We start from the raw sequence: 27,412 nt of genomic DNA on the forward strand, positions 1-27,412 counted from the left end.
TTGTTTGGTATAGTTCTGATGTAATAGTATAGTTGTAGACATGTAATAGTTTGTGGATTAAAATTGTGTTTTGTCCGAGTTTCCTTTTATAATCTTCTGTTTATGATTTTTTATGTCAACATTGAAAAGATTAAGCTATGTTTAACCAAGTTTGAAATATGTAATGTTAACCATATTAGAGTATTTGATGAGAGCTCTAATATCAGTTTTATGTTTTCAGTTATGATGCGTAGTCGAGTTTTAGTTAATGAAATGAAAATGTTTTTATATATTTGTGTGATTATGTATGAGATATCAGGCGTAATAGGATATATAATAGACTTGTTACAGATTCTAACGACCTTAAGTCGATCAAAACCTAATACCGATAGCAGTCCGATTTCTGAGTTGTTACACTAAAAAACCAAATTATTAATCTAAATTACTACAATTTATTATATTAATGATCGTAATAATTTTAATCTCACTTTTCACAAAAATATAACATTTATTATTCATTCTATATAAAATCCATCTCTCTATTCCACCTATTTTTTCACTAAATTCTCTCTTATTTTCATTTTCAAATAATTTGTTTATTAAAACTTTTTTTTATTATTTTTTTAGTATTTAATAAAGTAATAAAAGGTATTATGATAATCCGTTAGATATTAGTAAATTTTATTTTCTTAAAAATATAATTTTTTAATAAAATTTATTATTAAATATTAATAATTTACTATAATTAGCACTAAAATTTTTAAATTTCTTTGTTGTAATTGTGTTTAATATATATATTCCATGAATTTATATTTTATTATTATTTTGAATTTAAAATTTTTTTAAAAAATATTTTATTTTTTAATAAGTAAAATGAATTTATATGAAAATAAATATTATTTTATAAAATAATACCGTACAATAATAATAATATAAAAAATTTTAGTCATGCGGGCAAACGACTACTGTCTCTGCAAACCAAGACACAATTTGTCTCCAATAGTAAATCTGACTTCCACAATATAAGAAGATGACTTCCACTCTTTTGGGCTGCCTTACCTATGCCCTAATCATAACCGTATCTCCCTTGTTGAAGGCCTTTCCTTACTGGCTCCGACAAACCCTGAAATTCACAACAACCATTGTTAGCTTCACTCACCCATTAAGAATGGCATACAAGTGGACATGCACATCCATGCAATGAACACTCTCAGAATCCAGCAGGACAAATCAGTTTCAGGTTGTCAATGCCGCAATTTGCTCATAGCTAGATCTTTTTAATTTTCCATTGCAAGATTTTACACTACTTTAACCGATGGCTTCACCATCGTATATATGAGAATGAAATTGTTAATAATTTTGGTTATTCAAACATATCCATTAATGTTTCATCACACTGTGAATTATTAGTTTATATCCAGAAGAAGGAAAGCTCACATCAGCGAGGCCTGATGCTGGGTATGACACCACTAACTAGATCACTTCCATGAAAATCAGAGGAGGACGAAAAAGATTTCCTTCTAGTATAGAGAGAGGATTGGTCGTCCCCTGACATTCCAGAAGTGGAGGCCTCAGGCTCAGAGTCTGGTAGAATCATGTCAGATTCTGACAACATTGAAGATATATTCTCCAATTCTCGGACTACTTCTAGTACTGATGGCCTTTTCTCTGTTCCTTCCTGACAACAGCTGAGGGCCAATGCCATGAATTTCTTGACACATTCAGAAGGGTATGGACCCATGGTTTCATCTATGATGGAAAACAACTTTCCAGATTGACTTGCTGAATGAACCTGTCATTCACAATAAGACAAGCATCAATACGAGTTTGATAATGCAGAATTGAGTGTAAAATTCATGCCCTACAGATCTCAGGCTTGCATGGAACAAACCATTTTCCATGCCCTACAGTGTGAATTTGTGGTATATTTTGCTCTCGCTGATTTCAGATTGTTAAATTAAATTGATAATTACAAGAATTACCAAAAAACTGAGGATATAGATATAATGTAATATGAGCATTCTGCTGCAACTATTGATATATATTATACTATAATGAAAAGATTAAAAAAAATCTTGTCACATGTCTCCTAAATTGCGTTCTGAGTAAAACCTAACAAACGCTGTTAGGTGGTGGTGGTCATGAGAAATTACTATTTACCTGTCGAACAATATGCTTGCCATGTGATATAGGCTGCATTCCAGTCAAGAGTTCAAGAAATACAACTCCAAGGCTATAGACATCACTCTTCTCTGTTAATTTGTGATTCAAGAAGTATTCTGGATCAACGTATCCCTGCATGGAGGCAATTCATAAAGTAAGGTCAGTGCACCTGCCAACATTAAGCAGCAAAACATAAGAAGCAGCAGAAATATGACCACTGCTCTGAAATGCCAGCCGTCTAAGAAGAACCATCAGAAAACCTCCCACAAAGTTTGACAGACTAAGTATCAACAGCATTTATTCTTGCTACCATAAATGCAAACAAGGTTAGAATGTATGGGAGAAACTCCAAACAATAATGGTTAAAGATGGCTAGGCGGGGTAGTCTTTGATGAGGTACGCATAGTGAAGTATGCAGATTTTGGCGAGCTTTCCAAAAATTGATTTGATATTTTATGAATATAACGTAAGAGTTCCAGAAGAAAAACATTATGTTAGGATATTCCAAGATACAGGGAACAGGACACATACTGATGCACCTGCTCTATGGAAGACATTTTCAATAGATTAAGAACAATGAATAACATATTTCCACTGTAGAAATGGAGTAGGTGAAAGATACCATCTTGAGAAGCAACTTAGAAAGTCTGCATGACAATATTTTACTTACTGGTGTGCCTTTCACGACTGTGGATATATGAGTTGCTGCTTCACCATCTGTTACTGGTGCCAGCCTTGAGATTCCAAAATCAGCCACTTTTGCTGCAAGCTTTGAGTCCAATAATATGTTGTTTGCTTTAATATCTCGGTGTATTATAGGTGGATAAGCTTCAGTATGAAGGTAGAGAATCCCCTTAGCTGAACCCATTGCAATATACAACCTCATAGCAAAATTTACAGGCCTCTTAGATCTAGCTGTCATATCACACATCATTAATGTAAAGTTAGAATAATATACTAATGTTGATATGCTTTCATTACAGAAAAGAAATATAGGTGAGAGTGAAATGGTAATATGCTGATATTACTTTCAATATAGGATACTAATACCTAGGGTGTTGAATAACATCAATCATGAAACTACTTATTTGGTTTACAACTACAGACCAATCCATTAGTTAATCATTGATTTATAATTACAAATCATTTAATTGCCCCAGACCCTGTTAACTATCAAAATAATTTTTTCTTAATTAACCTCATATTAACTATGAAATAAGAATGAAGATTCATTCATACCCGACTTAATTTTCATGCTTAGCTGAAAGCCTATTCATTTTTTTGTCAACTACAAATCACTTACCTGTTTATATTTTACTAAAATAATAAAAACACAATTGAAAAATATAAATTAAAAAGTATCATAAAAAAGTACATGAAAATAAAATAATTAAATTTAGTATTACACAAACTCATAGACACCCCTACTAATAATAGTTAAAGTTCTATAGCTTTTGTAATTTTTGTCGTCATTTTCCTTCTCATGAAAGTAATAAAAAGGTAATTTAAAAAAGTGAGAATATTTTGTTTAGAACATGGGGCATCGGCAACAGCAAGTCTTCTTGTAAATTAACTGATATATTTTCTTTGAATAGTTTAAATAAAAAATAAACTCCATCACTATGGTTAAGTTGCATAAAATACTAATATTTTACCAGCAAGAAGGTTGTGAACGGAACCATTAGGCATGAACTCATACACCAGCATCTGCAGGACCAAAAATATCACACATCATTTAAAATAGACATATAAGTATACCAATAATAAAGCGTACCTGCTCATCTTTTTCATCACAATACCCAACCAGTGACACCAAGTTGCGATGATGCAAGCGCGATAAGATTTCTATTTCAGTGTAGAACTCTTTCTGACCTTGCAAAGACCCTTGCTTTGCACGTTTGATTGCCACAATTGTGCCATCAGCTAGAACACCTTTGTAAACCTTTCCATAACTTCCTTGACCAACTTGAGTAGTTACGCTGAAACTGCTTGTTGCTAATTCGAGTTCAACAAAACTGAATTCTTTGACACCTTCAATTTTTATTGGAATTCTTGGAACTGCATGGACAAAATAACACGCTTGTTTCCAAATGTAAAAAGAGAAAGCAGCATAAGCCATGACAAGGTAAATGGACTAACTTAGTTGCTTCTTGGAAACTTCAGGCTGATATCCCGTGTGCCTTTTGTAGAAAACAAATGTCATGGTGAAACATATTACAACTACAATGGAGATGGCTCCGAACACAATTCCAATCAGTGTACTTTTGCTCATTCCTGATTTTAAAAATATAAATCTCTCTGGAACAAGAATCAATACAAGCAAACAAACCACAGATCAAGGTGATGTTAGTGACACCTCTTTATGCTTTAACTGTGGAAGGAGAAAAACAAAAGCAACATAATCATGAACCTAAATGCAGAAAGTGAATAGCGAAAATATTTGTAGCATGAATATGGTTAATGGATTCTCTGTAATAATCAGCTATTTTCCTTTTCCTCTCTATGAGAAAGGTCTAACATACCATCTTCTGATGATGTAAACTAGGAAAATGTAACTCATTCAATTTGGTTATTTTGGTGAAGTAACTGGTAGTTAGATAATGAAGGGACCTACAACATCACTTTTATTTTCAAAAATGGAAAAATTGAAAGTTAAAAAACAAAAATGCCCAAGAGATGCCTCAATTTTGTCCTCTACCATCTTGGTAATGGAGGTAGGAAGAAAACTATAGTAGTCTTAAAAGCAGAGATACTACTACAATATTCCACCACTGGAGCTATACAGGAATGGCATAGTAAAAAATAGAGGAGCTCAGGTGACATACCGCCCGAATAAGGCCCAAGGAGAGAGAAACCGAGCAGATCAAAAGGGCCGAAGGTATCATTTAGAGGAATTGTAAATGTAGCAATCATGTCCATGATCCAATGAAGCTCACTTGTGTTGAATGTATTGGTGGTAACGTTATTATTATATTGAGGGTAGATTTTCACATACATTTTTATCCGAGGACCTTCTTGCCATTCAAAAGAATCAATCAATACTTGGTAAAGATCCAAGCCAAGACTGGATGCCAGGTATATCTCAAATGGACGTTTATATGGACGAAAATCTGATATGCTAGGACTTCTCAAACGTATTTCGAGACCAAGAGGTGCAGCACAGAAGCAGCGAAGAGGCGATGCTGGGACATATTCGAAAAAATAGCTGGTAGGACAAGATTGAGGTTCACAATTAAACGTTGAGTTGCTCGAGCCTTCAGGATTCTCAACATCTCCACTTGTTCGTCCACAGAACTGGGTTATGTCCAATTCCTTTGCTCTTGTACAAATAGGATTTCCTTGAAGCCTAAGAACCCATAGGTTAGATATTATTGAATTGTTCATTCTTAAGTCAGAAGTACTTTTTACCCAAACAATAATTGCAAGAATCACTGCTATGACATTTCTTAATGGAGAGATTACACGTAGTCTAGCAGCAGAATCAAGACAAGATGAACAATATTCTAAGTAGATAATTCCTGGGCAGATTATTTTCATATGCTTTCTGGTGTAGATATATCCTATGAAGTTTCATTATTTGCATACCATATAAAAGGGAAGCATTTCATGCATAATAGCACTACAGCAGGCATCATGCACCGAAGTTATCAAAGGAAGTCCCAAGCTCATCGTAGTTGACATACCATCCATTTAGGGAAAATCAATAGCAGGAGATGTATACTTGAATTTTCATCAGACTGCTTAAACATTACAGATAGCCATTAACTTTGAACATTCTGCTGGTCTTGTACTATGTTAAAAAGCTGATCCAGGGGTACCTAATATACTTTCTATGGAACTCACACGTACACGAAGGATCTTGAAAATCCACTTGGAAATGAACAAAGGGAGGTTGGAAACTTGATTGTAATAACAGTTTGGTATCACCTCTTATTCATTTCTTACAATTAACAAAACGACGAAATTAAAAGAAATTTATTCAAAGGTTATTCACCTATACAAAATGATAAATGCACTGGTCTAAGGCACAAAAAAATAAAATAAAATAAAACGTCAAGAGAAGTGTTGGATGGAGATAGTGAGAGGCAAACTAAGTGCCTAAGGTCTGAGGTAACTAGGCTGACGGTGTTATATATTCAAGCTTGAACAACCAACATTGTAGCTTAGTCAAACAGATTAGAGACACGGACTTGTGTGCTAACAGAGGTCTTGCGTTCAAAATCAAAATAATAAAATAAATCTAATGGATCATATGAAGTGGTGATATGGAAGCTAGAAGGCAAGCAGTATATGAATTAAGCTCACTTGATGCTAACGTTTGCAGGAGGATTCAGCAAGCCAGAAATATTTGAAAGCAGATTGTTCTGGAAATCCCTACAATATTAAACAGAATATACTGATCAACTAGGTAAGTCATGGTGTTCAACATCACCCCAAAAGCAATTAAATTTACATGTCAAGGATAGACAGCCATCATTAAAAGTTGGTATCCATAAAGTCTTACAAGGTGAGTTTATCTGCTGCTCCAAATTCCATATTCTGCCAAATAGTAGTAGGAACATCACCACTTAATGAATTGTTATCAAGTAACCTGCAGCAAAATATGAACTTCAATATCATAATAATTAGATCTTAATTAGCATCCTGTTATACATTACACATCATCATACTGACTTTATAGATACAGCCAATCAACCTGAGAAAGATGAAGTCTTTCTATCCCAGAAATATTTTTTTTATGTATAAATACAGGGGATGGGGAAGGGAATATCAAGGTTCTAATACTTAAACCGCCTATTATATAAAGTAGGCACCCTGCAGTTCAGCTGTTAGCCCAATGACCAGCCCACGTAAAAGCTTAAAGTATAACAGAAATTGAAGAATGAATGACAAAAACAATAAGCAAAACTAAGTGAAGAAATAAATGCTTTTAGTCTTACAGGTCCTGGAGATACGGAAGGCCTGAAAAATTTGAGGGGATAGATCCATTAAGTATATTTCTGGATAAATCACTGCAACAATAAGAAACATGATAAATTACATTGCTCATGCTAAAACGAGAGAAGATTACTACAATAAAAGCAACAAGCAACCATCTGAAGATAACATGCATACATGCATCCATAAACATATTATTTCATGCATCACAATCCTATTAAAGTTGAAGGCAGGTCCTACAGTTTGTTCCTGGGATTTCTATAGACTATTCCATCAAATCTGCTTTTGCCATAAAATGTATATTAGAGTGCCAGAGTGCTAGTTTTTTCTAGTATTTCTAGTTATTAGACATGAAATCCAATTACCTCTATTAAAAGATAAATGTTATCATATACTGAATCTGATTCTCTGTTTCTTTTAAACCCATTTTCTGATCACTTATAGGTTATGCTGGTTTTATCTGGTGATTAAAAGTAAAATCAGAAAGAAAAGATCTCAATTTTCCTCTGAGCCACTATAGTGATTAGATACTTTCTTTATCTATTTTATAATCATTTACATGACTTCCTTGTTTTCCCCTTAGGTTATGGATGCATTATTTGAACAAAAGAACCATATCCTAAAACATCAACTGATGAATATTGCTTCATACACATGTTAACCAGAAACTTCAACACACACACACACGCGTAGACAGAAGTCAAGCTAAACAAAACTATGTTTGGACTTCAGTAATTACTTACATAGTTGTTATATTACTGGAAAGCTTATTTGTTGGTATGTTTCCACTAAACTGGTTCATGCTTAGATCCCTGTAAGATGTTTAACAATACATCAGATAAAATCAACAATACCAATAAAACAATATGAGATTTGGCAAACCTCATCACAGAACCATTGTTTTCTACTCATAAGGAAATGCCGATCCCAAGGGAGAGAATGGAAAATGATACATGAAATATGACTAGATTAGGAAATTCAAATGTAAGATACAAGCACCAATAATTATTAATGACAGGCCATGTGCACAAGACACTTATGAAAACATTACATTCATTAAAAGAACTAGCCAATGATTCTTGGACTTACAAGTACAGAAGGCCTTTTATCTTGCTTAGATCAGGAATTTCTCCTTCCAAGTTGCAGTTCCTAAGACTCCTATCAAGTTGAATGGAATAGCATCAAGAAACTATTAAGTTTTAGAAACAAGAAATATCTTTTTCCTCAATAAGAATCATCAGGAAGTTACAAGACTACAAAAGGATTGTCATCAATCCAGCAGTACAGGGCTAGCATAATTCTATTCACAAATGATAGCTTTTTGTATTTTGTGCCACATATTGAACAGTTACTTCACCAAGAATGAATGAAGAACCATGTGCAAACAAACATACACATAGGGGGAGAGAGAGAGAGAGAGAGAGAGAGCTTACAATTTTACCAATTTGGACATGTTGGCAAAAGAATCAGGAATCCTTGTCCCACTGAAGTTATTGTTATTAAGTTGGCTGCAAATTAACAGTGTTAGTTACCCTTTATCTGTGGAAACTGAACTTGGACATTGTAAAACAAAAATTCTTCAGATACAAGATCCAAATTCAGAAACCTTAAGGACCTCTTTAGCATATTAAAAGCAACAATATTTAGAAGTCTTGCTATTTCATTGGAAGATAACTCCTAGCAGAGCTGTTTCAGTTGATCCTATAGTTTATCCATAAGATGGGACGCTTTAATCTGATACATTGAGGAAACAAGAAAACAGTTTTTGCCTTCATCACTTTTCACTTGTCATTTCATATGCCTTTTCTATTCTTTTCAAATTCTTCGATTTGTCTTGAACAACTTCCACTAGTTCTTGGAGCTTTCTTTAGACTGATAGTGGTCAAAGCGGTTATAAAATCATCAATAATTACTAATGACTACCAAGCGGTATAGGAAACAAAATTGCTGCTACTGGCCTACTGCGGGGTAGTTTGTATCGAGATTGAACATACATAATTTTCAAATTTCGCATTTCAGAAAGCTCTGGTGGAAGATAGCCCGATAAGTTATTATTATCCAACAACCTGCAAATGTTAGCGTTGGAGAGTGTATAAGCATGTAGTTTCCTTACCAAAAAAAAAAACACAGCAGTGAGTTCCTTAAAGCTAAAAACAACAGCATGAAGGAAACCGAGAAATTTGTGGTGGTGTTGCGATTGACAACAGCACCTGCATCGAAAGTGAACTGTAAATGAACTTACAAGTGGATGAGTTGAGGTAATGCAGAAAGTTCATGTGGAATCTGGCCACTGATTGAATTGTTATTCATGTGACTGCAATGAGATTACATCTATAAGTATATGCAAGTAGGGGAGGAAATTTGATTTTGATGAAGCCACTCACAAGTGCTTTGCCTTGGGCAAATTTGCAAAGGATTTGGGCAGTGGTCCTGATATAAAATTTATGTCCAGTTGAAATTTGGTTAAATTAGGGAGATAACCAAGTTCATCTGGCAAAGGACCTGATATTTGGTTTCCACTCAGAAGCCTGCAAATAAAGAATGTGTAGCCTCCGTAAGCTTCTCAAGATTGCTGTTAAAATATATTAGATTTATATTAACTTCCTTTCTCCCGCGCGGAAAAAAAATAAGAAACAAAACACCTCTCGAAATTTGTATACGTGTGAGTATGCGTGTCTGTAAATACGTATCCTTCTTGGGCTGTTTTCATGAATGTTTTGATAGAGGATATTTTGTTGGATGGTTGTTTCAAAAGCAATGGAAATAGAAGAATGAGAAGCTACAGACCTCTTTTGGTGCATGAAGTTGCTAAGAAGAGAATTTCAAATTGGCATTTTAACAAAGCAGTAACCAAGGGAAAAGGAGGGAAAAGGAGGGAAACTTTTCCACTGGAAAACTTTCTCTTTGCTGCTAGATTTATCTGTATGTTTGATAAGTCACAACTAGAAAGAATTTCGTCGTTTTACAAACAATCAGCAGCGATGAACATAGAAAGAGATGAAAATACAGGGGAAAAATGTTCTGTCAAACGACAAGGATTCACCGAATGACCCGGAAAATCTTTCCGTCTTTCAGATATTAGACCACATTGACAAGGAAATTTTCATTGCATTATACCACCGAACAGCATGGAAAATTTATTTGTAAATAGTCTTCTTTGTATCTCCTTTAACAAGACAACAAATAGGGCATCAAAGTTCCATTGAAGTTCTCAAGTCAATGTTCACAATATACAAGCAATTAGATTTTCTTCCTGATTCCATAGCTTTGCAACTCCCTTAACTTGCTTATCTGTTATATTTCTCAACTGTGAAACAAAAATATCACAGCTTCGTTTTTCATGTTTGGCAGTAAAAACTTTTCCCATTTTGATGTGGAAGTGTATTATTTTGACGGATAACACAAGCAAAGAGAAAATTTTCATCTGGCATTTTGTATGGCAGATACTCAACAACTCTATTGCAGATGAACTTTTCAAATGAACAAAGAAATTCACAACTTACAGAAGCTGCAAACTAGTCATATTGCCTATCTCCTTTGGTATGCTGCCACTTATGTTATTCCACATAAAATTTCTGGGAAGCAAAAAAAGGACAAAAATCAAGAAGCAAAAAATTACAATGTTAGATGACAATCTAGTTATATTCAATGCAGTCTTTAGCAGTTTGCTGGTGATATGATCTAACTTACAATATCATCATATAAGAAAATTGGCCAAGTTCTGGGGCTAGTTTTCCAGAGAGATTCATATTCATCAAACGCCTATAGCAGGAGAAATAGAGAAAAGAAAGGAGGGGAAAAGGAAAGATAAACAGATATTAGCACAACATAATCTGATTGATATTACATGTGAATGAAAAAATTATGCAACGTTCCTATGTAAGAGTTTAAATTTTTAAAAAAATTCAAATTTCCTGCATCCGAAAAATAAACTTACGTTAAATCTGTCTGTTATATAGATTTGGACTCATATATTAGAATCATTCTCTACAGAAATACTGAGATCAGAAGAAACTAAAACAGTATCTCATGTAAATTTGAAAAGGGGTGAACATACAATTCCTGGACATGAAGATAACCATCACTCAGAATGGGCGTGCAGATTACGCCTGTCCAGTTTGATGTACAAGGATCTTTCCTTTCCCAATTAACAAGATTCTTCTGCGAGTCCTTAAGACTGTTGCGAACTTTTTGCAAAGCACTGACTGAACGACAGCAAGGATATAATCAAATCGAACATATAAACAAATAAATATGGCAAAAAAATAAAAAATCTAACTTGTAACGGAAAAATCTTCACTTCATCAATAGATATGACTAAGTGCGCAGCATATAAATGCACTATTTATTTAAGAACAGCGCAGAGAGAACCTTCCAATGTATGAGTCAACTGTGATGAAGCAAGCAGAGCAAAGCAACAAAATGACAAAGCAATCACAACTCCAAATAGGTAGAAACTTGATCTCTCCATCTATGGAAATCCAGGTAAATGCAAACGATTAATATCAAGAAAAGGAAAGTCAATCTGCAAAAAAATTGATGAAAGAAAAAATGAAATTTAAAATAGAAAAGAGGAAAATGAGCTTAGAATTTAGCATAAATATGAAGAGATGATGAAATCTTACGGCCATGAAGTTGAGAAGTGAGGGAAAAGGAGGCTAGGAAGAGAACGGCGAGTACAATTGCAGACGAGCGAGGAGTAGAAGCGCCATTTTATACAGTGACGGTAACCGCCAACTCGAGAGGACTTGGTCCTGCAAAATTCTATATTTAATTCTCTCTTAAAGGCGCGAAATGCCTTCTTTAATTTCTGTTTGTTTTCAATTTTCAGTTGCATGATTTTTATACTGTGTTTGGATAGACTAATTAATATAAAGACACCTTATACACAAAATCAATCATATAATAAAACGGTTGCGTATTTTGAACTTGAATAACTATCCAAACAAATTGGCGGATTGTCTGACAAGAGAACAACTTGGCATCTATTTCCTAAATGTTGGCGTTAAAAAATTATATGGTGGATGGATGTTGGCTGCATCTGCAAGTCAAGTCATAAAATAAAAATCAAAATCAAAATCAATCCAAAGTAAACTCACCTGTCTCTATTTGTTATACAACGCGAAAACAACCAAAAGTAAATTTTATTGAAATCTCTTAAAAGGACCAAGTCACCAAATAAATATTTGATCTTTTCTACTAACATTGGTGAAGTTAAAATATATTAAGTTAACTGACTTTTACCTTCAGGTGCATAATCGTCTAAAAAATTTATTACTGTTAAATTGATTATTGAATTGGTAGCAGTATTAATTGGTGGATTTATGTTTGTTGTTAATAAGAAAAATTATAAATATACCAGAATTTATTAAAATGGAAAAAAGATAAAAATAAAATATCTAATTGAAACGGCCCGTTATTTTTAACTCAATCTATAGATTCAGTGGCTCAAATAAAAATGCCTAGTTTATTGGTTTGACTTATGTGCTTAACTTAACCTTTTGATAAAAGATTGAGAATATGAAAATTTTGAATATAAATCTTAAAAGCTAATATCTTTTAGTAAGTAAAATTTATCAATTTATCCACCACTCGTTTTAAAGGTATAAAATAAATGAAAATTTATAATTTTCAAACTTTTTTCTTTAAAAAAAAAAAAAGACACAATTCTCATGAAAATGAAAAATTCACTAAGCAGACGTGCTTTACGTTCTCAATTAATTCATTTGTGTATCATTTGGACAGCCATATATAATGACATTGCTTTGCTGGTCAAAAAAGGAAATCAGCTTTGCATTTTCGTCAACCTAGGCCTGGTTTTCTACAACGATTTTCAAGTGTTGCGCAACTGTTTAGTAATTTATGTTTCCATCTGTTGTCTACTTGCTATTTTTTATTTTATTTTTGTGAATACTAAGTCCTTTATTATCTTGACATTAACATTCACATTTTTTAGATAAAATATTTATATATTTAATTAGTATGAAATTTATATTGACTTTAATTTATATAATATTTTTAAATTCATCGAGTGTATACATCTAAGTGGATTGAAAACTTCTCCCACTTATAAATATCACTCTCATTTAATATTTTTAGTATGTTGTTTAGCATGAATTTGAATATATTAAAATTCAATAAAGCTAAATCAACAGAATTTAATGGAAACATGTATCAGAAATAATAGATTCCTTTATTGCCAATCAAAAGTTTCAAGAATTTTATAAAAATTAAAATTAAATAAGTCTAACTTAAATTCTTATCGATTAAAACTTTTTATTTTATTTTTGTTTGAAAGTTAAAAATTATCTACTGATTAAACACCAAGAGGGGGCAAAGGCCTCCAAAGCAGCAAAAAGAAGAAGAAGAGGATAGGACAGGAATACAGAAGAATTTATGAGGGGAAAAGAGGAATTTAATAATGTAGGTATCTGCGAAACCAAGGAATATATAATGTATATAAACAGAAATAAAATGTGCGTACTTGTCTCTAATAATTGCTGCTTTATTGAGTTCCGTGCAACCAGTGTCGTTTCAGTGCACACTCACTGACTATATATCGCTGCTTTTTTGGAAAATCTTACGTCCCCTTTTGTCTCTTTCACATATCGTCTTGGATTTCTTCCTATTAACGGAACTGCCACCTTCACAACCACTCAAGTTAAATGATTGATTTTTAGGTTATACTATTTAATAGGATACTAGCAAAGGTTCCATAAGTCGATTAAAAATTATTTAAACAAATTAATAGCATTATTTTTTTAAAAAAAATTATAATAATTTATTTAAAATACTCTTTAAATAATTATATTTTTTCACATTTAATATTAAATGACTTAAAAATTAATAAGAATATACATAATAAATAAAAATTAATATTGCTTTTAAATTTTTAAAATAACAAATTTTTTGTTATAAAAACAGTTCTCTAAAATAACAGTTATCATAAAAATTATATATAATCATTTGATATAATAACAATAATTATACTTTTAGTAGCCTAATCTGACTTATTAATAATTAAAGATATCATTTAATAGACACATTTAAATCTCTAAACCCTAATTAACTATTAGAAGTAACATAATGAAACTATTTTAAAAGAATATAGATAATGATTTGGTCTCAATTCAGCTTAACTTATTCGAATATAACAACTGTTCATTTTTAATTTTTTTAAAATGAAAAATTAGCTTGAATGATAATTAATCTCATATAAAATTGATTCCGACTAGTTTTGATCCAATTTTGATTCTATTGTTTTGATACAAACTAATTCTCAATCCGATTTTAAGTTAAATTAAATTGATGGTTCTCCTCCATAAAACCCAATCAGATTATAAAATTTACATTTATTTTATTTTAATTTATTTTGATTTTATTCAACTAAATTACTGAAAACTTTATTTTGAATTTAGATATCAATAATCAACAAATATAATTTTGAAACTACAAAATTTACTATAGTAAACAATTGCAAATGTTAGTGACCAAATACTAGTAATTATCTCAAATATATAACAATAAATACAAAAACAAGAATACAAACGAGGAGCTATCTTGTGTCCCGTAGCGTCCAGAAGCACTGAATTAGAAATTTCAAACGATCTTTATCCTGTTGGCCACAGTAAATTATTTGTCTCCATATTTTATCATATTCAAGATAAGCTCTTTTTTTTTTTTTTTCCCCTTTTCTTTAGGGGTTAAAGTTGAAGATAAGATTTTTAAAGTAACGTTAAAAAAGGCAAATGGAGTGAGAGTTGGTCTGTCAGTCACAGCAGTGAGAGCTTAGCTATGTTCAGAAGGAAGACGACACCTGGACGAGAGTCTTCCATCCTCATGGTAAATCAGTACCCACGGCGAGGCTATTTATGTAAATTGAATAATATTATTCATATTCCCTCCATCATCTCTCTCATTAACTGTTTCAGATAGTTTTCTTTCTGTTCTGAAAGAGAAATGTTTTCTGAGAATCCTTTCTCTTCTACTAAGCGCTCTCCTACTCCTAAGTTCTCCAACTCCTTCACCACTCGGTACTCATCTCCCTCTCTCTCTCTCTCTGTATATTAATTTTAATGAATTATAGACAGTGATTATGTGCATATGAATGGTGGCTATGTTCTTTAATTCTTGATGGGTTTACTGATAATGGAATTTAAGGATGCTTTTACTTCATAAGTTGCATGTTAATGCCAAGTTCCTGTTCTAACATGAAGACAAGTTTTGCAGTAGAATATTATATGGAGATCTGTAACTTGTCATGTGTTGTTGGAGATATTCCTCTAATGGACAATATTTTAGTGAACTGGGAACGTACATTCTCTTTGTCCATTTAAAATATGCTTGATTAATATCTTTGTCCCAACGGCGAGTTCCTCTTCTACGTTTCATTTTTCATTTTCATTTCAATTCCCACATGTATTTACTGCATTGGTAAGTGCTCAGGTTTTTTCCTAGCCTAGCAAATTAGCAATTACCTCATTGTTATGTTCTTTCTTCAGCCTTTTGGTGTTTAATTTGTTGTCATCGCACGCATTATGAATAAAAAATAAATAAATAGATAAAAGGAGGAGGAGGATACCCAGATCTCAAACTTTTTTGTCCTGCGGGAATCCTTTATTAAGATTTAGGGCTGTGAAGAATTCCGGTGACGTTTTTGTCTTTGGGTTTGAAAATGCTTCTAATTGATTTTTTGTTCCATACAGAATTTTCTCTGATGTGGCAGGGGATATTACGATTGTTGTGGATGGGGATTCGTTTCTGCTGCACAAGGTTAAGTTCTTCATTCAATTCAGACTCTTGTGATGGAAGCAATGTCTACTTGCTAAGATTTAGCTGACTATCCTTGTTCACCTGCAGTTTCCCCTCGTGTCTCGAAGTGGGAAGATTCGGAAAATGGCTGCAGATACCAAGGACTCAAATATTTCAAAATTGGAGCTTCACAATTTACCAGGTGGACCTCATACATTTGAACTTGCCATGAAATTTTGTTATGGCATGAACTTTGAGATCACACCTGCAAATGTTGCCCATCTGCGCTGTGCTGCAGAATACCTGGAAATGACAGAAGACTACACAGAAGAAAACCTCATTGAGCGTACAGAGGTTTATCTGAATGATGTTGTGGTTCAAAGTCTTGAGAAGTCTGTGGAAGTACTATCTACTTGTGAGATGCTAACTTCCATTGCAGAGGAGGTGGGAATTCCAAGTAGATGCATTGAGGCCATTGCCATTAATGCTTGCAAGGAGCAGTTAGCATCTGGATTGTCTCGACTAGATTGCGATGGTGAATCTACAGAACTTAAGAGTGGTTGCATTGAGTGGTGGATAGAAGATCTCTCAGTGTTAAAGATTGGTTATTATCAAAGAGTTATATGTGCCATGGAAAGTGTTGGTGTTCGACCTGACAGCATTGTTGCCTCTTTAATGCATTATGCTCAGGCATCATTAAAGGGTATAGGAAAATGTCAAATTTGGAATCCAGCAAAGGCAAAACCGAGACCAATCCTGGACGAAAATGATCAGAGCAGGATCATGGAAGCTCTTGTGAGTCTTATGCCAACAGGAAAGAGCTCTTTCGTTCCCCTGAATTTTCTGTTTGGGATGTTAAGAATGGCAATCATGTTAGACGCAACCATTGCATGTAGGCTTGAACTTGAAAGGAGAATCGCGTTTCGTTTGGAAATGGTTTCACTAGATGATCTTCTTATACCGTCTGTCCCGAGTGGGGATTCATTATTTGATGTGGATACTGTCCATCGGATACTGGTAAATTTCCTGCAGCGGATTGAAGAAGAAGAAAATGTAGAATGTGGATATGAATCCGAAGGCCTTGGATCTCCAGGCCATGGTTCATTGTTGAAAGTGGGAAAGCTTATTGATGCATATCTAGCAGAAATAGCGCCTGATCCATATTTGAGTTTGCAGAAATTTATTGCCATGATTGAGATACTTCCTGATTACGCTCGTGTGATCGATGATGGGCTTTACAGAGCAATTGACATATACTTAAAGGTATAATTTTCAATGTAAATGACTCGATCCTACAAATAACATCTTACAGATTACTTCTTCAAATTTCTGAACGTAAGTGGCATGTTTAGTCCCCTGTTTTTGTTCATTTTGTCGTGTAGGCTCATCCAATTTTATCCGAACATGACTGTAAGAAGCTCTGCAAGTTTATAGACTGCCAAAAGCTATCTCAAGAAGCATGCAATCATGCTGCACAAAATGATCGACTACCAGTACAAATGACAGTGAGAGTGCTCTATTTCGAGCAGCTCCGGTTAAAGAGTACCTTGTCTGGAAGTTCTGGAGATGGGTTTCTATCGCAGAGGACAAGCAGTGGTGTGCCTAGCGCAGCCATGTCTCCTAGAGATAATTATGCTTCTCTTCGGAGGGAAAATCGGGAACTCAAGCTTGAAATATCAAGAATGCGAGTGAGGCTAAGCGAGCTGGAGAAGGAACAGATGTACATGAAACAAGGGATGGTAGTTAAGTCGGGAAATGGCAAAACCTTTTTCACCTCGCTTTCTAGAGGGATTGGAAGGATCGGAATTTTCGGCAGTCCGGCGGGAGGGAGGACGCAAAAATCTAGTCGGAAATCTCGGGGTTCAGATGGAAAACCTGGTAGGAGTCGGAGGCATTCTGTGTCGTAGCTTGAGGCATTATAACCGACGACTTTCAACTCATTAAAGTGGAGTAATCTCTAAATTTAAGGTTTTTTAGTTCGAATCTCCGAACAAAAAACTTTAAATTGTTTTTATGGGTATGTATAAATTCGTAGTTTTGAAGAAACATTAGGGTTTATTTGCAAAGCTCATCTATAACCTCTTAAATTTGATTTTCACAACTGAATGTTAAATCAGGGAATGACATTAAATCCACTGATTAATTCATCACGGCACAAAGTACATGGGGTTGGGAAGCTTAAAGGTTCTGTTGCCAGAAAATTCTCCTTCTAGATCGCTCCACTGATCGCCCACGTTCCCCCATATCCTGTACCCTTCTCCCACTAGTTGCTTTCTAATATCCGACTTGTATGCAACTGCACTTTGCCCTTCGTACGACGCCGTTCTGAGAGATTAATCACGCAATATAAAGGCCAAAATAATGAAGTATAATCAAGCAACCCATATGTTAATTTAGATCTGGAGAAATGAATTCTTTTTTTTTTAATTCTAAAATTTCACTTAATTAAAAAAGTTACCTGTGTTAATCAATTAATTTAATTATTTAAATGTTTTTTTTTCTTCTGTTTTGCTAATTAACAAAAATAATTTGATGGTGAGATATTAATATACCTCAAAATGAGTCGGTCATAGCCAATGAATCCTTGGTTATGCAAATTACTGATAGTGGATTGGGCAAGAGTTTCTTGGTCTCTGCCAGTGACCAAGAATACCTTAAAACCACTCTCAATTAGGACCTGGAACAATCCAAGAACAGCAGGAATAGCTGGACACCGTCCCTTCAATGCCCATGCCTTGAAACCAGCCGGATCGTATGGCTCACACCTACAACACTCAAGATTTATACAATATTTCCATTATCATTAACTAATTTCCTAATCAAAGATTTCACCGATGAGTTTTGATGTATATTTATGAGTTTAAGTTATAATGTGAATTTAATTAATAAAAAGATTATCATAAAACTAAATTTAATTATATTCAAGTAGCTGGCCCATATATTTTAATCAAAGGTAATAAAGGAGAAAAGAGATTTTAGATGATAGGCGACTGGGCACTGGCCAGTCCATATTTCAGAGACTAATATGAGGATGATTAAAATCTCATTCCATTTAGGAGAATTTGTTTTATTCTGGTACTCATATAAAGCTTAATCATTAATGATAACAACTAATGCAACTTAACAAGAAATTACTAATTGATTTCACAATTCAGTGGTAAATTTTATTTTCAAATTATTTTTATTTTACAAATTTGCAACGGAATTATCAATAGAGTTTATTAATATATTTAACACCAAAATTTAGTTATATATTATCAATAGATTTTGAAATCAACTATAAAAATTTTTTGGTAATTCTATAAATTCTTATCTAAGTTATATTTTAAAATATTTCCATTTAAAGTTGAGACTCAGAGAAAAATGTGCTATTTGAAAATATTTATTTAATTTAAAATTTTTATGATTAAAATATATTAATCATAAAAAATTTAAATTAATTTTTGCTATTTGAGTTGTTTGTCCGCATCAACTCCAACGAAAGGTGGGTTTGCAGCTGGTGGGTCTCCTATTTTAGATAGAAAATTTTTATGCGTACAAAAAAAATGAAAAAAAAGAGACATTAAAGCATTACTCTGACTGTGTACGTACCCATATCTCTTTTTCTTGTAATAAAAGATATTGGAGATGCAAGTGTCATCAACATCAAGAATCCATGCATCCATGCCATCGCCAGAGAGAACAACCTCACTCACATAGCTCAAAATCTGCTCTGTAATGAAGTCAAGGTCCCGTTCATATTGACCACCCATCATGTAAGCTTCAATATAATGCATGCATTGAGCAGGAACGGTCCGCCACCCTCGCAAATTGTTGGCCTCTGCTGCCAACCTCCAGCTGAGACAATAATTATTATTAACTGCATCTGGTGCAACGGTGGCCCTGGAGTAGGGCTTCAGGCCCTCGGCTGCCTTGGAGAAGATTGCTAAGAAGAAAAGAAATATTAGCTCCTTTAAGCACTGCGCCATTGCCTTGAACATAATATTCCCTTGTTGATCCTACGCAAAAATATGGAAGTTGAAATTGGCAGAAATTAGGGAGGAAAAATTGAGTGGTGCATATATAATTTGTGAAATGGATGATCAGCAGCAGAGTTCTTCAATCCACTTGGCTCGTCTTTTTTTTGTGGAATTTTAGAAGCACCATGAGTTGTAGCTTTGATTAATTACAATCATGGATCCTGACAAATTGACTTTGTATTAACCAAAACGCACGCTATGATGAGAAATTTTTTAAATTGTTTAGTACTGATAGGGATAATTTAGTTGAGATTATTTTTCTCCGCTTCTTGAAGCAATATAAAAAAAAAATAGAATTTTCATTCTCACCTTTTGTTTTATAATTATGAATTTATGATTACTTTTATTATAAAAATTGTTTAAAGTAACGAGCTTTTTTCCCTCGGTTATTGCTCTATACATCAAATGGCTTACAGTTTGATTTTTTTTTTGTCATAAATTTAAAAATATTTTAAATAATATAATTAATAAAATTATCTCTAATTTGGATGAGTTTTCAAGCTCTAATTACACTCCCCTCTGTCGGACAAAGAAACAGTAAAACAATTTTAGTTTCACTTTTACAATTTTAATATTTCATATATTAAAAAAGAGAATTACTATTAAACTTTTAAATTTTTAAAAAAATTATTAGTTTATCTTTAAGCGACGTGAGATTCTCTCACCATTAACTGCACCCAACACACTCACATAATTAAACTACATCAAAATGTTTTATTTTCTTTATTTTATAATATGGTTTATCATATATCTTAACAATTGATTTAGCAAAAAAATCTTGAAATTTTTTTAGGATATGTTTAACAAAATTTAAACAAATTAAGATTTAGAAATTATTCACGTGAATCGATAAAATCAAATCCACGAGCGGGGCAAAGATAATCATGGGCAAATTGGTTGTTGGAAAAGATTGTATTTGATGATTATCAGTGTTATTGATGTGATATGTTACCAATCGGAGTAAAAAGGACAGAAAGATATGCATGATTCAGCAATCACAAATCACTATCTTGTGGAAACTTATTATTGAATATATATATATATATACTTGACTCTATTTCTCCAAGTCTTTTTATTTTCTATATACAAATTACAGTGCTTAATTGGGTTTTTTATTAAAAAATATTTAATGTATTAAATCATAAAATGACAAATATTTTTTGATTTAATATTTAGTTACTTCAATTATTTAAATTTAATTAAAATTTCAATTCAAAATTTTAAAATTATAACAATTAATCTACCTTTAATAAGCTATTATTTAATTATTTATGTTGTCGTTAATTTAAAGTGAAATATTTCCAAGCAAGGACAAAGGAAGATTTAAAATCAATCCAATCATTAAAATAACATTAACACTTGAGAATAATTTTATAATAAATAATATTTTCATTATTTATAATTTTTTTCATTTTATTTTTCACAAAAAAAAATATATTTTTTTTATTAATTTTTTAACTATATTCATTTTAAATATATTATATTTTATTAGATAAAAATTTATTTAAAATAAAATAAAATTATAATAGTCGATTTATATATTAATATAGTAAAAAAAATAAATAATAATTTTAAAATAATTAAAAAATAAAAAATAAATAAAAATAATGAAAAAAAAGAGTAGAATATGTGCTGATGTACGTGGTATTTTAAAATTTTATATTATGAGAAAAAATCATATATATCATTCACGTTTTTTTTTTTCAAAACAAAAGGGGAAAGCTGTTTTTTTCACTAAAAATTTGATTTTGAGTAAAAAAAAAAAGAAAAATATATATTAATTGATTATGAGTAAAAGAGACAAGAAATTAAAGCATACAAATAAATAGCGTGATTTAAACGGTTCTTAATTAGGTTTAGTTTATTTTTTCCAGTCCTAATAAGGACGTGCATATGTTAACTAAAGAGGACTGCTTCCAATGTTGTAAGATCTTTCACCATTTAATGCTCTGTGAACATGTACATAATAAATATCTATAATACATATGATGTAGTAATGAGTTTGTGCAATATTTTTATTTATAAAAAATTATTTTTTTTTTTTGAATAGTAAAGAATGAAATTTATAATTTGTAAGTGAAGGGATAAGAGTTTGATTTTATGATAAAATTAAAATGATTTATATAGGTGATTCATTTCAATTTTCTATTAGAAATAATAGTAAAATTTATTAGATTGCGAAAGTTACCTAATGGAGAGGAGAGGCAGCTGAATTTGTGTTAACCTTGGAGGATCAACATCTCATGAAGATATGAAGGGACAGAAGCAGAGTGTGGTGGTGGTTTTAAAACAAGCAACGAAGTTGATACAATTGGTATGGGTATTTATAGGGAAGTAAAGAGAGACTACAATTAGAAGGATGGAAGCAATTCTCTGAGAAGAAAGCTATGAGTAGGTGCGGTGCGGATGGCGTCAGATGGCAGAGAGAGCTGTGACGCAGATGAAATTAGGCCTCTGCCCCACCAGAGCGTGGAAGAGGAATCATCTGCCAAAGGTCTTATGGGATGAGAAATTAAGAAACTGAAGGACTGGTTCAGAGGCAGAATCCCAAAGTGGGAAAGGAGTCACGCTCCATCATCAACCATCCAAAGTGGACTCGCTGAATCATACCATAATTTCTCCATCCTGTGTTTGGTTGCATGATCCTCCTTTTATTTCATATACTTGAGTCATCGATTGTGTCACCACTTCAATCAACAACCCAATCTTATTACTTTCCTTCAACTGTGTGAGCTAGTGGGAACTTATGAGATTGAATGAATTTTACAGAATCCGGTTATTTCGGGTAAGGTTACTTATATATGTTATGGTAATTCAATAAAATTTAAATAATTATCAAAAATTATATTTTAAAATTAGAAAAAAGATTGATTTTTTTTTTAAAAAAATTATATATTAAATTATTAATAGATGGTATCACTGTCACGTGTCTGGCTACAGAATTTGTTTTCCAAATAATGCATCCGGCAATATGGCCATTGGCTCAAAATGTGCACAATCGCTGACTATCCGAATAAAATAAAAACATGGAAGTTTATTAGAAAATGTGGTGCCATTACATTCCAAGTTCCAGGTGCCATGATACAAATCCTACAATTTGCTGGTACCATCACTCCCCTTTCACTTTTTTTCCATCCACCATTCAATTTTAATTATAAATAATTAAATAATTAAACTAGTTACGTGTTCGGTAAGCAACTTTAATTTAGTGTAAACCTTAAATTAAGTTGACTCCGGGTATGGGTTTAATTAACAAAATAAGAGAGAATAAGCATAATGGAGTTTGAAGAAAATTACGTAGAAGATAGAAATTTCATAAAAACATATCTGATTATAAAGTTTATGAACTCCTAAAATGAGATGATGAAATTAATTTTAACTACTGCTTGTGAGTAAAATCAGTGTGTTGAATAGTATTTAATAAATATTTAAAATATAATCATATCTTAGATATATTGTCTGAATGATACTCATGACTCAAATTATTAGTTAAAATTAAATAAAACAAAAGTCACAGCAATTACTTACAATATTGCTGTCTGGCTAAAAGAACAGTTTTTATTTAGAGTTATGTACCAAATAAATTTTTTTTTTAAAAAAAAAAAATGAAATTGAGGTGCTCCTCAATTTTTAAAATGCAGTACACTTGTAATTTTCGAATTTAAAATTAATTAAATAAAAGTCAACTGCATATAAGTGAATGATACGGAGTCAATCCCTTCATAAGACATGATATACGTGAGTCAATTTGAAGTTTTACGCACTCCGTTATTGGGGTTGGTGGTTTCCACCAACTTCAATTAAGCTGTAACTTTTTTTTAAATTTTTTTAATTTTTTTTTTAAATTTTTAAATTTTTTTTTTTAAATAAAATAATAGCAGCCGTAGTCACTTGTAATAAGCGATAATTTATTACTCTCTATTTTATTAATTAAAAAGTATAATAATTAAATAAATATGATAAAAAGTTGTGAGTCCTGTTCGTGATCGAGTTGGGAAGATTTGAAATTTTTTTAATTTTATTATATTATTTGAAAAATTACGTTAATTTTTATGATTAATATATGGTTAATGTAATATAAATTAATTTTAATATCTTTTAATTAAAATATTTAAAGAAATGTTTTTAACAATTTCAATAATAATCTCATAGAAACTTTTTTTTGGGTAAAAATTTCATACAAACTTTAAAATCAGAACCTTTAATATTTATGTTTTAATTAGTCTAAAAAACCTAATTCAAAAAAGTTCAAATTTTCAAAATATGTAATAAAAATAGTTTTAAAGCATATTTATAACAACATTATTTAATTTAAAAAAAATAGTTGTAATATCAATCCTAATTAATTTGTTTTTATTAAACTATGATTTAGAATAATATTTAATTCTAAATTATTTAATTAATGAAGCCAACTCCCGCTGGATATTGGGCCAAGTAATCAGCGTATAACTGTACAATCAAAAAGCTTCTTCGCTGAAGAGGCCTAAGCAGAGTTGGGTCAGACCCACAATAGATACTCCCATTGTCACTTGATTTTTCTTTTCATTCATAACGATAATGTATGTTGAAAATTTTGTAATTTTTTAACAAAAAATTTTACAATTTTATTTTTCAATTTATAAATTGATGAATTATTAAAAAAAAGCTCTAAATACAGGTTTTCCTTCCTTTTCAGCAATTAAAAAAATTACAAAAATATTTGAATATTATAAAAAATTCACTATAAAATTATATTTTAATCTATTTCCATCCAAATAGAATGGAAATGTAGTATTTGTAGACTTAGCTTGTGCATTAACTTAAATTTTGAGCACATATTAAATGCTCTTTATGACGGTTGAATTCTTATATTATAAGAGTAGAAGTTACATCTTATTAATAGTTTAAGGTTTTGGCACAGTGATAAGCGTTTAATTTTTTTTTTTTTTTTTGAAATTGGGATCGAAAGAGCAAAACTTGAAATTTTTCAGATTTACTCAAATACACTTACTATTAGACTAGTTAAATAGTTAGCATTTTAATTAAAGAAATTATATTTGGAAGATTATATTATAAAGAGGTGGAATTATGTATTTAATGATAATTTAAATTTTTGAGACAGTAAAAAGGGAGACTACATAAAATTGGGAGGAGTAATAAAGGTAAAGATTCACAAAATCAGGGTTGTATTTTGTTTTATGAATTTATTTGATAAGTTTAGTAAACTAATACATTTAAATAAAGAAGAAAGAGAAAAGAAAAGAAAGAATCCATTTATGTGGCAGGGAGAGAAGGCATGTGATGGGCAGAAACATAATCTTTGTGAGGATGTCTTTGTAAATCCCTCAGCTGCAGAAAAACAAGACTACTCTCCTGTCCACCATAAAAATTACTCTGTTTATAAAACGCACAAAGGTGTTGCTTTGCTTGAAAGGAATCTTTCATGGTGGTTCCACATATTCTTTTTTAATTCAAGTGGGTTCCATTTTTATTTTCCATTTTATTTTATTACACTTTGTTTTAGCATATAATATTTATATTATTTACAATGAGAATAAATTTCCAATTTGGATGATTAATTATTCTTTCACGTAATTAATTATAATTATATAATTGATTTAAAATTAGAACCCTTATTATTGTGATTTTTCTTCAAATTTGGTTCATATTATAATAAATGCAATAATTGGTTAGTGAGTGAGAAGAACAATAATTGTAAGTAGCTGTAGAATGTGAGGCAGGGAAGTGTTATTGACGTGGAATTTGGAGTTCTATTGAATAGCGAGGAGATGGCTAAATGCTTAGTATAATAAGTTAGTGGTTTTCTTCTCTTCCTTGTCTTTGAATCTTCTTCAAAGCACGTGAAGCGTAATTGATTAGGATACGAATTTTTACACTACGAGTGTGACACTAGGTATCTCTATATATATTTGATAAATATATCAAATAGTCTCAATTAGAGCCTAGCCAAATTTCAAAAAGCAGAGGGAAAGGGAACATTACCTATAAAGAGAAACAATAAATCCACTAAATGTTGATAACGTGATAGATGATAGGACCTTTTAGGCAACAAGTCTTGTAATAGTAAGATCTTTGGTTAGTAAGAGATTCAAAAAATATCACCTTGTGAGAAATGATCTTATAGATTTTTTCATGTATCAGCGACACTGTCGATCCAAATTATATTTTGAGCAATCAACTGAAAAAGAGATCTCCTTATCCACGAAAGAATAAAAAACTTTTAGAAAAGACAAATCAGAAACAGAACCATAAAATAAGTCATAAGAATATTTATTTTCAAGTAAAGGTGTAAACAATCTATTAATAAGAAAAACAGGATGTGCAACAGTATAAGACCAAAACATCTTTGAAAAGTAAAACTCTAGCCACATTTAAGATATGTTGCTGTTTTCTCTCAACTATAGAATTTTGTTGTGGAGTTTCCACACAACTAGTTTGATGAATAATATCTTTTGAAACAAAAAACTACTGAGGCATAGCAAATTCAGAACTATTATTATTGTTGAGAATTTTAAGTTTTATTTCAAATTGCATCTCAATGAGATTGACAAAAGACTGGATTAAAAAGACAAAAGACTGGATTAAAAAGGAAGTTTCATATTTATGCTTCATTAAGAAAATCCAAGTATGCCTAGAAAAATCATCTAGGATGGTTAAAAAATATCTATGTCCATGAACAAAAAGAATCTTAAAAGGTCCCCAAATATCATCATAAATCAAATCAAATAGGGAAAGGACTTGGATTTACTTATGGAAAAGGGCAATCTTTTCTATTTAGCATAATGACAAGTATCACAAACTTTATTATTCAAAGAAGTCACATAAAAGTGTGTATTTCGAACAAAATGCATAACATTCATGGAAGAATGTCCTAATCTAAAATGACATATATCAAATGTTGTATGCAAAACCAATCTTCTTCAATGTATTCTACTTTGATATAACACATTTATTATAATGAAAAATAAGAATACATGAAGGAGAAGAAGTCAGTTTAGTCACAGAAATAAGATCGAAAGTAAATTCAGATAGGTGTGCTAACTTGATTTGCACTATATATCTCCTGTTGAACCTTCTCAGGTTGAATTAAGGTGAGTAATCTTTAGTATTGATCATATGTGAATACAAGTACTGAATGCTCAATATGAGATGGAACAGAACCAATATCGGGTACATATGATAATAAGTTTCCTTAGTATGTCTCATTCTACTACAAAAGGTAGAGATATTAATGTTGGACTGAGAAGCAAATTTCTTATTTCACAGTCTTAAAAGAACCGCAAGTGCAAGAATCTAAATAAACACATTGTGGCATAGGTCTAAATTATCTAACTCATCCCATAGAGTTTTGAGATGAGTAAAATATAGATCACCTTGTTTGAAATTATAAATTTCTTCTTCTAAGTAAGAGATTTGGAATATATCACCTTGTGAGAAGCGACCTTGTAAAGCTTTCATTCATCGGCAGCACTATCAATCCAGATTATGTTTTGAGCGAGAAAGAGATCTTGTTATCCACAAAAGAATTATGTTGTTGCATTTTGAGCAATCGACTAAGGGAG

At 31.7% G+C, this 27,412-nt stretch overlaps 3 protein-coding genes across 5 annotated transcripts; 1 reads left to right on the forward strand and 2 right to left on the reverse strand.

Moving 5' to 3' along the window:
• Nucleotides 1–863: 863 nt before the first annotated feature.
• On the reverse strand, nt 864–11,875 carry LOC110620645 (probable LRR receptor-like serine/threonine-protein kinase At5g37450). 2 transcript variants are annotated; one of them, XM_021764454.2, is made up of 22 exons: nt 11,706–11,875; nt 11,452–11,551; nt 11,138–11,285; nt 10,771–10,842; nt 10,584–10,655; nt 9,465–9,608; nt 9,323–9,394; nt 9,075–9,146; nt 8,514–8,588; nt 8,170–8,238; nt 7,824–7,892; nt 7,083–7,154; nt 6,647–6,733; nt 6,448–6,516; nt 4,968–5,488; nt 4,282–4,440; nt 3,917–4,200; nt 3,798–3,849; nt 2,813–3,057; nt 2,140–2,274; nt 1,417–1,771; nt 864–1,102 (listed from the first exon to the last, which is right to left on the reverse strand). In XM_021764454.2, exons 1-21 carry the CDS (start codon nt 11,709–11,711, stop codon nt 1,418–1,420), a joined length of 2,877 nt encoding a protein of 958 aa, XP_021620146.1. In that variant the 5' UTR covers nt 11,712–11,875; the 3' UTR covers nt 864–1,102; nt 1,417. The 2 variants fall into 2 exon arrangements, with proteins under 2 accessions (XP_021620146.1, XP_043814771.1); XM_043958836.1 differs by having other exon boundaries at nt 11,452–11,605.
• Nucleotides 11,876–14,969: 3,094 nt separating this feature from the next.
• LOC110620326 (BTB/POZ domain-containing protein At3g08570) lies at nt 14,970–17,897 on the forward strand. The gene is made up of 4 exons (XM_021764014.2): nt 14,970–15,113; nt 15,786–15,852; nt 15,940–17,094; nt 17,214–17,897. Exons 1-4 carry the CDS (start codon nt 15,040–15,042, stop codon nt 17,736–17,738), a joined length of 1,821 nt encoding a protein of 606 aa, XP_021619706.1. The 5' UTR covers nt 14,970–15,039; the 3' UTR covers nt 17,739–17,897.
• Nucleotides 17,898–17,952: 55 nt separating this feature from the next.
• On the reverse strand, nt 17,953–22,464 carry LOC110620327 (acid phosphatase 1). 2 transcript variants are annotated; one of them, XM_021764015.2, is made up of 4 exons: nt 22,039–22,464; nt 19,423–19,829; nt 18,384–18,596; nt 17,953–18,156 (listed from the first exon to the last, which is right to left on the reverse strand). In XM_021764015.2, the coding sequence occupies exons 2-4, from the start codon at nt 19,809–19,811 to the stop codon at nt 17,979–17,981; spliced, it is 780 nt and encodes a 259-aa protein (XP_021619707.1). In that variant the 5' UTR covers nt 19,812–19,829; nt 22,039–22,464; the 3' UTR covers nt 17,953–17,978. The 2 variants fall into 2 exon arrangements, with proteins under 2 accessions (XP_021619707.1, XP_043814639.1); XM_043958704.1 differs by lacking the exon at nt 22,039–22,464 and having other exon boundaries at nt 19,423–20,659.
• Nucleotides 22,465–27,412: the final 4,948 nt, after the last annotated feature.

Source organism: Manihot esculenta, chromosome 8, assembly GCF_001659605.2.
Source record: "Manihot esculenta cultivar AM560-2 chromosome 8, M.esculenta_v8, whole genome shotgun sequence".
In the NCBI taxonomy this organism is placed as follows: domain Eukaryota; kingdom Viridiplantae; phylum Streptophyta; class Magnoliopsida; order Malpighiales; family Euphorbiaceae; genus Manihot; species Manihot esculenta.

Bases quoted from the DNA above. Each gene is read 5' to 3' on its own strand.
- LOC110620645 (XM_021764454.2), bottom strand. The intron at 2,275-2,812 runs GTAAGTAAAATA...GCCTCCATGCAG, and splicing joins CAGTCGTGAAAGGCACACCA to GGATACGTTGATCCAGAATA. The intron at 1,772-2,139 runs GTAAATAGTAAT...TGTGAATGACAG, and splicing joins GCAAGCATATTGTTCGACAG to GTTCATTCAGCAAGTCAATC.
- LOC110620326 (XM_021764014.2), top strand. From the start codon at position 15,040: ATGTTTTCTGAGAATCCTTTCTCTTCTACTAAGCGCTCTCCTACTCCT. The intron at 15,114-15,785 runs GTACTCATCTCC...TGTTCCATACAG, and splicing joins TCCAACTCCTTCACCACTCG to AATTTTCTCTGATGTGGCAG. The intron at 15,853-15,939 runs GTTAAGTTCTTC...GTTCACCTGCAG, and splicing joins ATTCGTTTCTGCTGCACAAG to TTTCCCCTCGTGTCTCGAAG.
- LOC110620327 (XM_021764015.2), bottom strand. From the start codon at position 19,811: ATGTTCAAGGCAATGGCGCAGTGCTTAAAGGAGCTAATATTTCTTTTC. The intron at 18,597-19,422 runs GTACGTACACAG...TGAGTGTTGTAG, and splicing joins TACAAGAAAAAGAGATATGG to GTGTGAGCCATACGATCCGG. The intron at 18,157-18,383 runs GTATATTAATAT...TTAATCTCTCAG, and splicing joins TATGACCGACTCATTTTGAG to AACGGCGTCGTACGAAGGGC.